This window comes from Schistocerca americana, chromosome 3, assembly GCF_021461395.2.
Source record: "Schistocerca americana isolate TAMUIC-IGC-003095 chromosome 3, iqSchAmer2.1, whole genome shotgun sequence".
In the NCBI taxonomy this organism is placed as follows: Eukaryota; Metazoa; Arthropoda; class Insecta; order Orthoptera; family Acrididae; genus Schistocerca; species Schistocerca americana.
The window spans coordinates 976,344,429-976,357,623 of record NC_060121.1 but is presented as its reverse complement, the minus strand read 5'-3'; the positions used below and the strand labels follow the sequence as shown (position 1 = coordinate 976,357,623).

General features: G+C 41.5%; 1 protein-coding gene across 1 annotated transcript in view; it reads left to right on the top strand.

Annotated features, from left to right (window-relative positions):
- The window catches only part of LOC124606601 (solute carrier family 22 member 7-like), a 66,478-nt gene extending 55,949 nt beyond the window's left edge, over positions 1 to 10,529 (top strand). The window contains exons 5-6 of the mRNA XM_047138586.1: positions 10,061 to 10,282; positions 10,430 to 10,529. Coding sequence (XP_046994542.1) covers positions 10,061 to 10,282; positions 10,430 to 10,529 — 322 coding nt within the window. The remainder of the gene's footprint in view (positions 1 to 10,060; positions 10,283 to 10,429) is intronic.
- Positions 10,530 to 13,195: the final 2,666 nt, after the last annotated feature.

The following is a 13,195-nucleotide window of genomic DNA, read 5'->3' as shown; positions in this document are numbered from 1 at the left end:
AAACTACATTTTGGTAATCTGATTGCATAAATCTGTGGGAAACAAAATCTTACGAAAAACCTGAAAATAATCACTAAACTCGCTCTCTCTCTCTCTCTCTCTCTCTCTCTCTCTCTCTCTCTCTCTCTCTCTCTCTCACACACACACACACACACACACACACATTTATAGTAAATCAGTGTTTGTGATTTAGTTACTGCAGCAGATATTCTAACTAACATACTGTGTTACATCTAGCTGTTTCCTAAAAGAGGAGTAGCAGTATTTATTATCTGCATTTGTTGTAAAAGGAAGAAAGGAAGATTGGATTAACGGCACTTCGACATTGAGGTCATTTGAGACAAGCTCGGATTGTATCAAGGATGGGAAGCAAATCAGCTGTGCCCTTTCAAAGAAATCATCCAGACATTTGCCTTAAGCAGTTAAGGGAAATCAGGGAAAACCTAAATCTAAACGGCCAGATGCTGGTTTGCATTTATTGTGAATTAACTCTGTTTTCAAGTTTGCTAACAACTGTAGGCAACCTCAAAACGTTTTAGATACTAGTAATTTTTAACACAGGTTTTTGTGTTGCCTTAAAAGAAATTTTGTTTTGGGTATTTGCTTCAATTCTTACAGGAAATTCGCACAAGTTTTTAGCTCAACAGATTAAAAGATAATCAGCAGACTTAATTTAAAGTTGTTTGTTCACTGCCAAAATGCAGCCCCACTGTGAATGCTGCTCTCAAACATGGGATGACTTGGCTGACATTCATAAACAGCTGGAAACCGCGCTGACTACTGTCAAATGATTGGCAGCTGCTGTGAATCATTGCGATGGAAGATCTCCCAAGATTTGTGTACCTGTGCTACCGGTACCAGAGCTACCTCAAGTACTATCCTTTCCTGTGGATCCTGTCTCCTCTGCAGAAAGCACAGGATCTGTCATTACTCATCCATTTGACCGAGAGTGGCCTGTCAACAGTAGATCTAGACATCCTGTGGAGGTTGGACGGGAACCATGGAGGACTCAGGGTGTTGTACTCATCCCTCTAACCAATAAGTTTGAGGTGCTGTCTTTCACTGAAACTGAGTCAGTGGTACTCGCTTCACCTGTCTGGTGTCAAGAGCAGGCAAACATGAAAGGGTAGGGGTCTATTAATCACTGGCAATTCAAATGTATGATGAATGATGGTGCTCCTTAAGGAAATGGTAGGAAGAGACAGGAAAGGACACCAAGTGCCTCAGTGTGTATGCCTGGGGGCCTCATTCAATATGTTGAAGAGGCTATTGCAGCAGCCATTGAGGGAACAGGGTGCAACCAACTGCAGATTGTGACACACATTGCACAAATAATGCCTGTCGTCTGGACTCTGAGGTCATTCTTGGGTCATTGCAGCGACTGACTGAGGAGACAGAAGATCAGCCTTGCACATGGCGTTTCAATGAAGCTCACAATTTGCAGCATTGTCTCCAGAACTGATCATGGCCCTCTGGTTCTGACTTGAAGCAAATAACAGAAGCCGAGACTTCAGAGGTTATGTAGCAAGCTAGGCTGCAACATCCTGGACTTGCACCATGGGGTTGAGAATTGTAGGGTCCCCCTAAATGGGTCAGGTACCTGACTGTGTTTGGGCTGAATACAAGGGTTTTCTAGATTAGGCAACTCTCCATACAATACAGATGATGATAGCAGCAGGATTCATGGAAGTATCAGTGTAAGATCGAAAGAAATGCCTCCCACAGCTAAGAGTATTAAAATCCTAATGATAAACTGCCAAAGCATTCACAACAAAGTGCCTGTGTTTGAAGTGCTCTGGAACAGCTATGAAGCTCACTTAAACACTGGATGCGGAAAGCTAGTTGAAATCTGAAATTGATAACAGTGAGATTTTTGGGGAATAATTAAGTGTATATTGAAAGAATAGGCAAATGGAAATGGAGGTGCTGTACTTGTCACAATAGACAAGAAACTGCAGTCCAGCAAGGTAGAAACTGAAACTGCATATGAGATTGTTTGGGCAAGGCTCAGTATTAGGGCTGGGCATAATATGATAACTACATCCTTCTATCACCCACAAAACTCGTTTCCTGATGTACTGAAAACTTTAGAGAAAACCTCAGTTCACTTCTACAGAAATTCCCCAATCATACTATAATCATCGATGGAGACTTTAATCATATAACAATTAACTAGGAAAATTATAGTTTTGTTAGTGGTGGTCGTGATGATACATCCTTCAAAACATTACTAAATGCCTTCTCTGAAAACTTCCTAGAACAGACAGTTAGGAACCCCACTCATGGGGAAATGTATTGGATCTACTGGCAACAAACAAACCTGACCTCCTTGAGGCTGTCCACATCAAAATTGGTATCAGTGACCATGACACAGTTGTGGCAACAATGATTACCAAAGTACGAAGGACAACTAAAGCAAGCAGAAAGATATATATGTTCAGTAAACATTATATTCCAATGAAGAATGTGGAAGTTTCAGCACAGGGCAGGAGCACATAGAGAAACTATGGCTCGAGTTTAAAAGACTAGTTTACTGTGCTCTAGATAGGTATGTACCCAGTGGAACAGTTCATAATGGGTGGGACCCTCCATGGTATACAGTCACTGTAAAGAAACTTCTAAAGAAACAGAGATTACTGCACAATATGTGTAAAACAAAGTGTAGGGCTATAGATAGAGACATGCTGAATGGAACATGTCTGGCTATTGGAACATGTCTGGCTATCAACATGACAAAGTGTGATGCCTACAATGACTACCATAGCAGAATATTATCAAATGATATTTCATAAAACTCAAAGAAATTCTGGTCATATGTGAAGGTTGTTAGTAGCACCAAAGTTAGTGTCCATTCCCTAGCGAATGAGACAGGAACTGGAATTGGGGGTAGCAAAGCAAAGGATGAAATGCTTCACTCCATTTTCAAAAGTTCCTTTAGAATTGCCCCAATTTAATCCACCACTGAAAAGATCAATGAAATAAGTGTGTTAGTTTCAGTGGTGTTGATAAAAAGCTGAAATTGTTAAAACTGAACAAAACTTCAGGCCCCAATGGAATCCCTGTCAGATTGTATACTGAATTTATGGTTGAGTTATCCCCTCTTCTAACTACAATCTGTCGTAGTTTTTGGAAAAAAGCACAGGTCACACCCGTCTACAAGAAGGGTAGTAGAAGTGATCCACAAAACTACCATCCAATATCTTTGATTAGATTAGATTAGATTAGATTCAGTTTTTGTTCAGTGTTTGTTCCATAGACCCAAAAAATGAGATGATGCTTGTGGGTGTGGAACATGTCAGAAAGTATAATATGAAAAATGTAAAACATTTGAATATAATACTACCCTGATCGTTTGTCCGGAGATTGTCACAATAGGTGAACAGTGAACTGGAACTGATAATATTTACAGAATTAATACATAGTCTGAATGAAACATTGTTATGCGCTTTTAATAAATTTATCATACACAAAATACCTAATCTTCACTGTTGTGACCAAGTGCTGTCAAAACTGAAATCTAACTGACATTTGGGTCAATGGAAGTGTCCGATTCCACCCATCTGCTTTGACGTGACACAAGGGTGTTGTGATATGTTACGTCATTACGGCGCGGAGTTTATGAGTTTGTTGTGTTTGTAGATGTCGTCTTGTAGTGTTTGCTGGTGCCCTCTGGTGGTGTGTGTGTATGTGCTGAGTGTAATGTATTGTATTGGGTTCATTTAAGCTTTGGTATTGGATGTGTGAACTCATTAGCAGTGTTTGTAGTTCAGGACATAAGGTTTAGAAGTTTTTTCTGTGAGTTATCAATAATTTTTTGATTATGTGTTTGGTGTTTTCGTTAATGTTATTGGTTTACTGTTTGTCGTGTGGTAAGACAATTTATTTATTGTGTGGCTTCTGTTGTTGGGTACAGATATGATGAAATACACAATGCCATGTTACGATCGGACATGGGGGAGGACAAGTTGTCTGTTATTAAACTCCTGCAGTTATTTGGACTAATTGTTGAGATTGTGAAGTGTAGTATTTGTCTCAAGAACATTAGGTTGCCCAGAATTATGGCATCTTGGACCAGGGACAGGTACATGTGGCAGTTTGTGTGTGTGTGTGTGTGTGTGTGTGTGTGTGTGTGTGTGTGAGGGCCTGGGGGTGGGGTGGGCTGACCTAGTTTGCAGTGCCAGAATTTGTTGGTAGTAACTATTTTTTTGTGTCTAGGTATTCTACTCGAGTTGTGATGTTTTTTGTATTTACAGTGTATTGATTGTGTTTTAATTTATGTAGGAATGTTTAATTCTTGGGTTTTTGAGGTGCTGTGGTTTCCATTTTATTTTTTGTAGTTGTAGGTGTTGCTTTTCTAGTATTAATAGTTTTTGTTGACCTATGTAGGTCAGGGGAAATGACCAAGTCCAATTTTCGTAGTTGTAGCCTTTGGTGTTTTGGTATTGTCAGCTATGGTCACGGGAAATGTCTGATTCCAATTTTTGTAGCTGTAGGTATCAACAGTTGCGGTTGAGCTATATAGGTCAAGGGGAATGTCCAATTCCAGTAGATTTTATTGGTGTAGCGGAATGTTGTAATTTTTTTTCCACCATTTTGTGTGTTTTGGGATCGTAGTGTGCTTTTTTACTGTTATATTTCGCTTGTCCCCACCCTAAAACCCCCCATTTCCCGCAGTTGTCCCGATAGTTTGGTTTTATTTTTGAAGGGAGATGTTATTGTCTTGTTTACATGTATTTTCGTATTTGTTGCCGTGTTTACATAATGACGTCATAAGTGCCACATTGGAGACTCTTAGAATGGCCATTTCCACCATATTGGTGACGTCATGGGTCAAAGCAGACGGGTGGAATCGGACACTTCTGTAATCCCCACAACAACCAATATGAAATATTCACAAGTCAGTAAAACATATCAGTCCTGATGCAGGAAGGATGGGTACTCAGCTCTCCAAAAATAATTATCTTTACTAACAACAAGCATTGTGTCATAGTTCAAATTGACCAGTTGAAAAACTGACATGTTAAAAGTGCATTTACCTACAATAAAAAGAGCAAAACAAGAAAACAAGAAAAGGTAAAAGCCCCAACTAGCAACAGTGACAGCCCATGGTTAAGAAAACACTTCAGACTACTTCAGCTGCAGTTGCCCTCAACAGAAAACTATTTGTAAGAAATAAATATCCAGTAAACAAAGGCTACAAAGTACATACACTCCTGGAAATGGAAAAAAGAACACATTGACACCGGTGTGTCAGACCCACCATACTTGCTCCGGACACTGCGAGAGGGCTGTACAAGCAATGATCACACGCACGGCACAGCGGACACACCAGGAACCGCGGTGTTGGCCATTGAATGGCGCTAGCTGCGCAGCATTTGTGCACCGCCGCCGTCAGTGTCAGCCAGTTTGCCGTGGCATACGGAGCTCCATCGCAGTCTTTAACACTGATAGCATGCCGCAACAGCGTGGACGTGAACCGTATGTGCAGTTGACGGACTTTGAGCGAGGGCGTATAGTGGGCATGCGGGAGGCCGGGTGGACGTACCGCCGAATTGCTCAACACGTGGGGCGTGAGGTCTCCACAGTACATCGATGTTGTCGCCAGTGGTCGGCGGAAGGTGCACGTGCCCGTCGACCTGGGACCGGACCGCAGCGACGCACGGATGCACGCCAAGACCGTAGGATCCTACGCAGTGCCGTAGGGGACCGCACCGCCACTCCCCAGCAAATTAGGGACACTGTTGCTCCTGGGGTATCGGCGAGGACCATTCGCAACCGTCTTCATGAAGCTGGGCTATGGTCCCGCACACCGTTAGGCCGTCTTCCGCTCACGCCCCAACATCGTGCAGCCCGCCTCCAGTGGTGTCGCGACAGGCGTGAATGGAGGGACGAATGGAGACGTGTCGTCTTCAGCGATGAGAGTCGCTTCTGCCTTGGTGCCAATGATGGTCGTATGCATGTTTGGCGCCGTGCAGGTGAGCGCCACAATCAGGGCTGCATACGACCGAGGCACACAGGGCCAACGCCCGGCATCATGGTGTGGGGAGCGATCTCCTACACTGGCCGTACACCACTGGTGATCGTCGAGGGGACACTGAATAGTGCACGGTACATCCAAACCGTCATCGAACCCATCGTTCTACCATTCCTAGACCGGCAAGGGAACTTGCTGTTCCAACAGGACAATGCACGTCCGCATGTATCCCGTGCCACCCAGCGTGCTCTAGAAGGTGTAAGTCAACTACCCTGGCCAGCAAGATCTCCGGATCTGTCCCCCATTGAGCATGTTTGGGACTGGATGAAGCGTCATCTCACGCGGTCTGCACGTCCAGCACGAACGCTGGTCCAACTGAGGCGCCAGGTGGAAATGGCATGGCAAGCCGTTCCACAGGACTACATCCAGCATCTCTACGATCGTCTCCATGGGAGAATAGCAGCCTGCATTGCTGCGAAAGGTGGATATACACTGTACTAGTGCCGACATTGTGCATGTTCTGTTGCCTGTGTCTATGTGCCTGTGGTTCTGTCAGTGTGATCATGTGATGTATCTGACCCCAGGAATGTGTCAATAAAGTTTCCCCTTCCTGGGACAATGAATTCACGGTGTTCTTATTTCAATTTCCAGGAGTGTATATCTCAAGAGATATGAACACTTTTCCATCTTCGATACTATGAAACACATCTCTTCTACTGCCAGCAGTTCTTTGCTTTTCACACCTTGGCAGCAGCTAGTATGGACTAAAACAAGGAAAAATGTCAAATAAATATAAACTACAATGTATACCTTAAGAGCTATGAGTATTTGTTCAGTAGAAGCAATGTGTTGCACACCAGCGAAGATGAACAAACACTCATACCTCTCACAGCGTGCACACTCTGTATAACTGGCTGTAAATAATGGTAGGCAACATTTTGGTTGTTTGGGGAAATCACACAGAAAAGAGTCAAGATTTTCCCACAAGTAGGTACAAGTGTAATATTTTTTTTCAGATATGTCATTGTTTCACATATATCTACCATAACAACATATTTTTAAAATGATTAATTCTACCTACACATCCATTCTTAAAATTTCGCCAATGGGTACTTAAAAGTGTTTACTTGCAAATCGAATGCACTTTACATCAGTTGTCATTAACTTACCACTGTTTATAGACCAGCCAAGTTAACGAAACATTACAGTTAAACCTCTCCAAAATACAAACTTAAAATATCACTTTTCAGACAACACTTTTTGACTGTAAACTATCTTGGAGGTATCCAATTTGCATATCATAACAATATAGCTGCCAGAAATTCCTGACTTGCCATCTTCATTTCCACATTTGAAACACTTTCTAGAGCATTAGTATGGAGATCCTATATATTTTCACACAAGAACATCTGTCTGTCCCTGTATATTCTACGGGGTGGTTGTAATTAAACTCCCGCTACTTAAGTCAGTGTAAACAGAACCTATTTAAGATTGATGTTCAGACTGTGCGCTGCAGAATTTGTGTTGTTAGTAGTGTTCATGTTATACAACTTGCAATTAGGCACCAGTACTGATACGACAACATAGTGTTGAAACACAGGTACTGTGCATTACAGTTGAAGGTAGTCAACATGGGTCTGGACAAGATGTGCAGGGCTTTACTCGCAAAGCAGTTTTATCAAAAGCAATAGGCTGCTGCTGTTCATGAGTATGGAAACGTTACAGGAATACAGAGAGATCCTCTTTTCACACCAGTGTTGAAAAACAGGATTTGGAATTTTGAATTAACTGGCAATTTGAGAATTGCTCCTTGTCCTAGGCCGACAGCTAATTGTCCCACAAATTGTTGAAAAAGTTATTGTTGCATGAGAGAATACTGGATGCAGTGTACAGTCTTCATGAAATGCATGAGCTGTGTCATGACAACTAAACATGCCATTGTCCACTGTTCAAAAAGTGCTGTGAATAGTTGTGAAATGGCATCTCTACTATGATTACAGGCTGACGTGGATGCAAATGGTCATCACATTGAGCAACATTTGAACATGGAGAAAAAAAACTGGAGAAAAATGAAATAATGCCTGGCCATTTAAAATAAAGTTTACTTGAAATAAAGAAACAATTGAAATAGAATACTACTTTTGTTTTAAAAAGTCAAAAATAATTTCACCTTTCATCTCAGTTAAATTAAATTTCACTCATTGTTCATTTTTTAAATTTATACTGGAAATCATATAAACAAGATCTGTGTTCTCTTCCTCACCTCAATGTATCATTCAACACTGAGGGAGACTCACTCAGTTCTTCAGAGGGACAGAGAGAAAATTAGCTCATATATAATGGGATGCATCATAGCTCCAATGCTTAAGGTCTGTGTGTGTGTGTGTGTGTGTGTGTGTGTGTGTGCATGCACTTTGGCCAATGATGAGATATGAACAAATAGTGTGACATTAGTTTTGTTACTATAAACTCATTTGGTTTACATTGATACAAAACAGCCACATTGCAAATATTTTCCTTGAGTGTGACATTTTAGTGCAAGTAATTATGGTACCTGACAAAAGAATTGGAGTACCCAGAAGACATGGATGGATGTCAATGTTATTTCGGAGATGCACACACCATCTGCTGGTATTCAAATTATTAGACTTTCAATTCTGTGTGAGATGTAGAACGGCCACAATAGTGCACTAGTGTTCGTGTTTTGCATCATTACCATGCCTGGTAGGGTTATAAGGCATGTGAACAATGTCAGATGTTCAGTGATCACTGTGAAAGACACAGAGATGTGACATACTAGAGTTAGACAGCGTTATCAGTATCTGAGAAGAGTTAGAAACTGCTGCATTGTGGGGCTCCATTCGGGCAGCTGGACAAATCATTGTAATTTTCAGATTTGTGGGGCATTCAGATGTGACTGTGGCCTGATACTGGATTGCATGGAAATGTGAGGGCAAGCATACTTGTCATCAAGGCTCCTCTTGACCACATCTGACCACTCCAAGGGAGGATCACCATGTTGTGCTCCAAGCACACTGTAAATACTTCACAACTGCACATCCCATCCAAGACCAATATTCTGTGTCATTTTGCACCACTGTTTGGAGACTACCAGCAGCCAGAATAGGGAATTACTATCCTATAGACAGGCTGCCATTAACACAACAACACAGATGGCTGCCTTTGAAGTGTTGCTGTGATCAGTAATCACGATCAACTGATGAATAGTGTAATGTTGCATTGAGTGATGAAGTGCAGTTCTGCACTGTCCTAGATGACCATCATTGGTGAGTAATGCAGTGACATGGGGAGAGGTACCATCCTTTTAGTGTTTTGAAGATGCATAGCAGTGTTCCCACTGGTGCCATGTCGTGGAGATCCACAGTGCATGACTTCAGGTCACAGTTGGTACTGACTGAAGGAACTCTGATGATACATCCATATGTCATGGACATCCTGTACCCCTATGTTTTACCTCACATGTGGCAGCATTGTGCTACCATGTTTCAACAGGACAGTCCTCTACAACACATGGCTCATGTCTCTAAGAACTGTCTGTGTGGTGTAGAAGTACTCCTGCAGACAGCAAGACCCCAGATCTGTCGCTAATAAAATGTATGTGGGACCAGCTATCATCTCCCTCCTAGTGTCAGTATTGATGATATCAAGAATGTGTTGCAACAGTTGTGTTTCAGCCTGCATGAAAAGAGGATAAAACAGTTTTATGACACACTTTCCAACCGAATAATTGCATGCATCCAGGCCAGCGGGGATGTCACATCAGACTGTAAGTTGGCTCTTACTGCCAAGTTCTTTGTAAATGTGACTTGATTTGGTAATCGCTAAAATAACATCACATACTCTTTCAATTCGTAAAGTAACATTTTGTTTCCTCATTCCCTTTTGTGTGCCACACATTTTTTGTCAGGCAGTCAGTGTACATGCCCAAATGTATGGATTATGTAACTTTTCATTCTGTCTCCTCTTTATACTTATCTGGCACCTACAGCATTGTAGTAAGACTGGTTTAAGAACAAACAAATTACTAACAGTACTTACAGGAGACTTACTTTCTTTCCGGTGCAGATGGTTTCCGCAGTCTCCGCGCTGGCTGGCATGCAGGGGTCGCGAGCAGGAGGCACTGGCAGTGCTGCGTGACATCGCGACCACCAACGGCTCCACTGTGCCTGCATTTGCCTTGCAGGTTATCCAGACTGTGGGCAACAGCAAGGCAGACAGGACAGGCTTCCTGAGTATATTCTCCAGCTGGAATGTCTTTAAGAACACCGTGATCCTCATCATCGCCAGGTGACTTACTTGAGAACGGGCTGCCTCTTGTTTGTTCTGCTAGAAGCAAACATGTCACTCTCAGTATTCCTTGTAAATCTCTTCAAGTTGGTGCTACAAGGGAGAGTCTGGTTGTCATGAAAACCATAAAATCTTTTTTTTTTTCAGTATATTCTGCATAAAAATGATTGTGAAATGCAGTGCTATAAAATTTTTATCAAATCCTGCTAAACCATTTAACCTCGATGATGTCATATTTTTTCTCTGATTTCTTACCCTCTCTTTATTGTTTATTCAAATCATCTCATCTGCACTGTGGGACTGCAGAAAGGAATTCTAGGTGAATGTCAAATTTTTAAAGCCTTTTCCGTGGCAAGCACAGGGCTGATCCAAGACAGGACGTGCAGAGTCACAATCAGAATATAACCACGAAGGAAACCCATTGTAGCAAACACTGAGGAACATAACTGGGGCATAGCCACACCACATATGAGCAGAGAGTGAAGCATGCGACCACAGCAAAATGATCACTTCATAATGTCATTCTGCATGAATCACACACAAGAACGACTTTCAGCCAGCTAAAATGGCAGAAAGTGTGAAGCTAAAGAGTTGAAAGCCATAGATGGGACACCACACAACAGATAAAAGTGCTGACAAGCTTACAAAACAGGGTCAAATTCACTAATTGGCATAGCTCAATAACATCACTGGCATGAGCCAACCAGCATACATTCTGGGTCTTATGAAGTGCACATTCTATTCTATTCTCTTCAGTTGCCAGTAGCCAATTGTCACTTGGTGTGAAAGTATTGTGAATTAAAGCAAATACATGTTGAGGCTGTTCCATGACTAATATTTTTTGGTGACTTCAGCCACGACATACATGCCACCCTGACGAACTCCACTGCTATGGAATGCTGCTGCTGCCACTGATGAGAAGACCTGAGCATTTTCAATCGGTACCCTGCTAGGGATGAGTCAAGGTTGACCTGCTAGCTGCTGGCACACACACACGCTGTCTGGGAGAGATGCATTCATGCTGCCCCCATGGCCCATGGCAGCATCTGTGAGCAGCTACTGGAGTCTTGGCCATCTCTTGTTGGGAGGCCAGGGCATACAATTGTTGCATGGCTACCGTTAGCCTTTGTTTATTTATTTATTTATTTATTGTTCCATGGGACCAAATTAAGGAGAAGTCTCCATGGTCACGGAACGAGTCAATACGTGAAATTATAACACGATGATAGAAACAGATAAAATGAAATACAAGAAACGTATTCAGGCGACAATTCGTAAGTTCAAATAAAGAAAATCAAACAATGTAACACTGGAATTTGCTTAATTTTTCAGCTCTTCCAGGAGCTCCTTGACAGAATACAAGGAGTGAGCCATGAGGAAACTCTTCAGTTTAGACTTAAAAGTGTTTGGGCTACTGCTAAGATTTTTGAGTTCTTGTGGTGGCTTATTGAAAATGGATGCAGCAGAATAGTGCACTCCTTTCTGCACAAGAGTCAAGGAAGGGCATTTCACATGAAGATTTGATTTCTGCCTAGTATTAACTGAGTGAAAGCTGATAACTCTTGGGAATAAGCTAATACTGCTAACAAAAAACGACATTAAATAAAATATATACTGTGAGGGCAATGTCAGAATCCCCAGACTATAGAATAGGGGTCGACAAGAGGTTCTCGAACTTACACCACATATAGCTCGAACAGCCCGTTTTTGAGCCAAAAATACCCTTTTTGAATCAGAAGAATTACCCCAAAAACTAATACCATATGACATAAGTTTATGAAAATATGCAAAGTAGACTACTTTTCGTGTTGAACTGTCACTTATTTCAGATACTGTTCTAATGGTAAATAAGGCAGCATTTAGTAGTTTCTGAACAAGATCCTGAACATGGGCTTTCCACAACAGCTTACTATCTATCCGAATGCCTAGGAACTTGAACTGTTCTGTCTCGCTTATAATATGCCCATTCTGTCTCATCAGAATATCAGTTCTTGTTGAATTGTGGGTTAGAAACTGTAAAAACTGAGTCTTACTGTGATTTAGCATGACTGAACATCACTACCACTCTCAATATTGCGGAGAATTACCTTCTGCTTTCTGTTCTTAAAGTAAGAGGCGAACCAATTGTAAGCTACTCCCCTTACTCCATAATGGCCCAACTTCTGCAGTAATATCTTGTGGTCAACACAGTCAAAAGCCTTCATTAAATCAAAGAAAACACCTAGCGTTCGGCAACCTTTTATTGAATCAGTCCAAAACCTCACAGAGAAAAGAGAATATAGCATTTTCAGTTGTTGAACCATTTCTAAAACCAAACTGTACATTTGACAGCAAATTATGTGAATTTAAATGCTCCAGTAACCTTGTATATACAACCTTCTCGATAACTTTAGCAAACACCGATGGCATAGAAATAGGTCTATAATTGTCAACATTATCCCTGTCTCCCTTTTTATAAAGTGACTTCACTACCGAGTACTTGCTGTGATTTATATGGAGGGCAATAGGTTTCGAGCAGTGGATGAAGAGGAGGGGAAAAGTACTGTATCTTGTGAAAGAAAAGGGAAATGTATCTGTTCGTAAAGACAAGTAAGAGATCCTGTAGTAGTTGCACACTACAAATGCAACTCAAAATGACTAACAAAAGTTATTAAAAAATCAAGGAACATATAGATCATATCAGAAATTAGTAATTCTGACAACAGATTTAGGGCAATATGGAACACAGTGAAATGAGAGACAGGACAACCAGCCACAGAACAGGATAACATCACCACTGAACTGCATGTAAGGGCTATAAATGATGAGTCACAGGTAGAAAATATATTTCACAGTCATTTCTTAAATGTTGTAGAAAGTACAAGGACAAACAGTTCAAGAGAAAAATGACAGCAGTATGTCGACAAAGTGGTC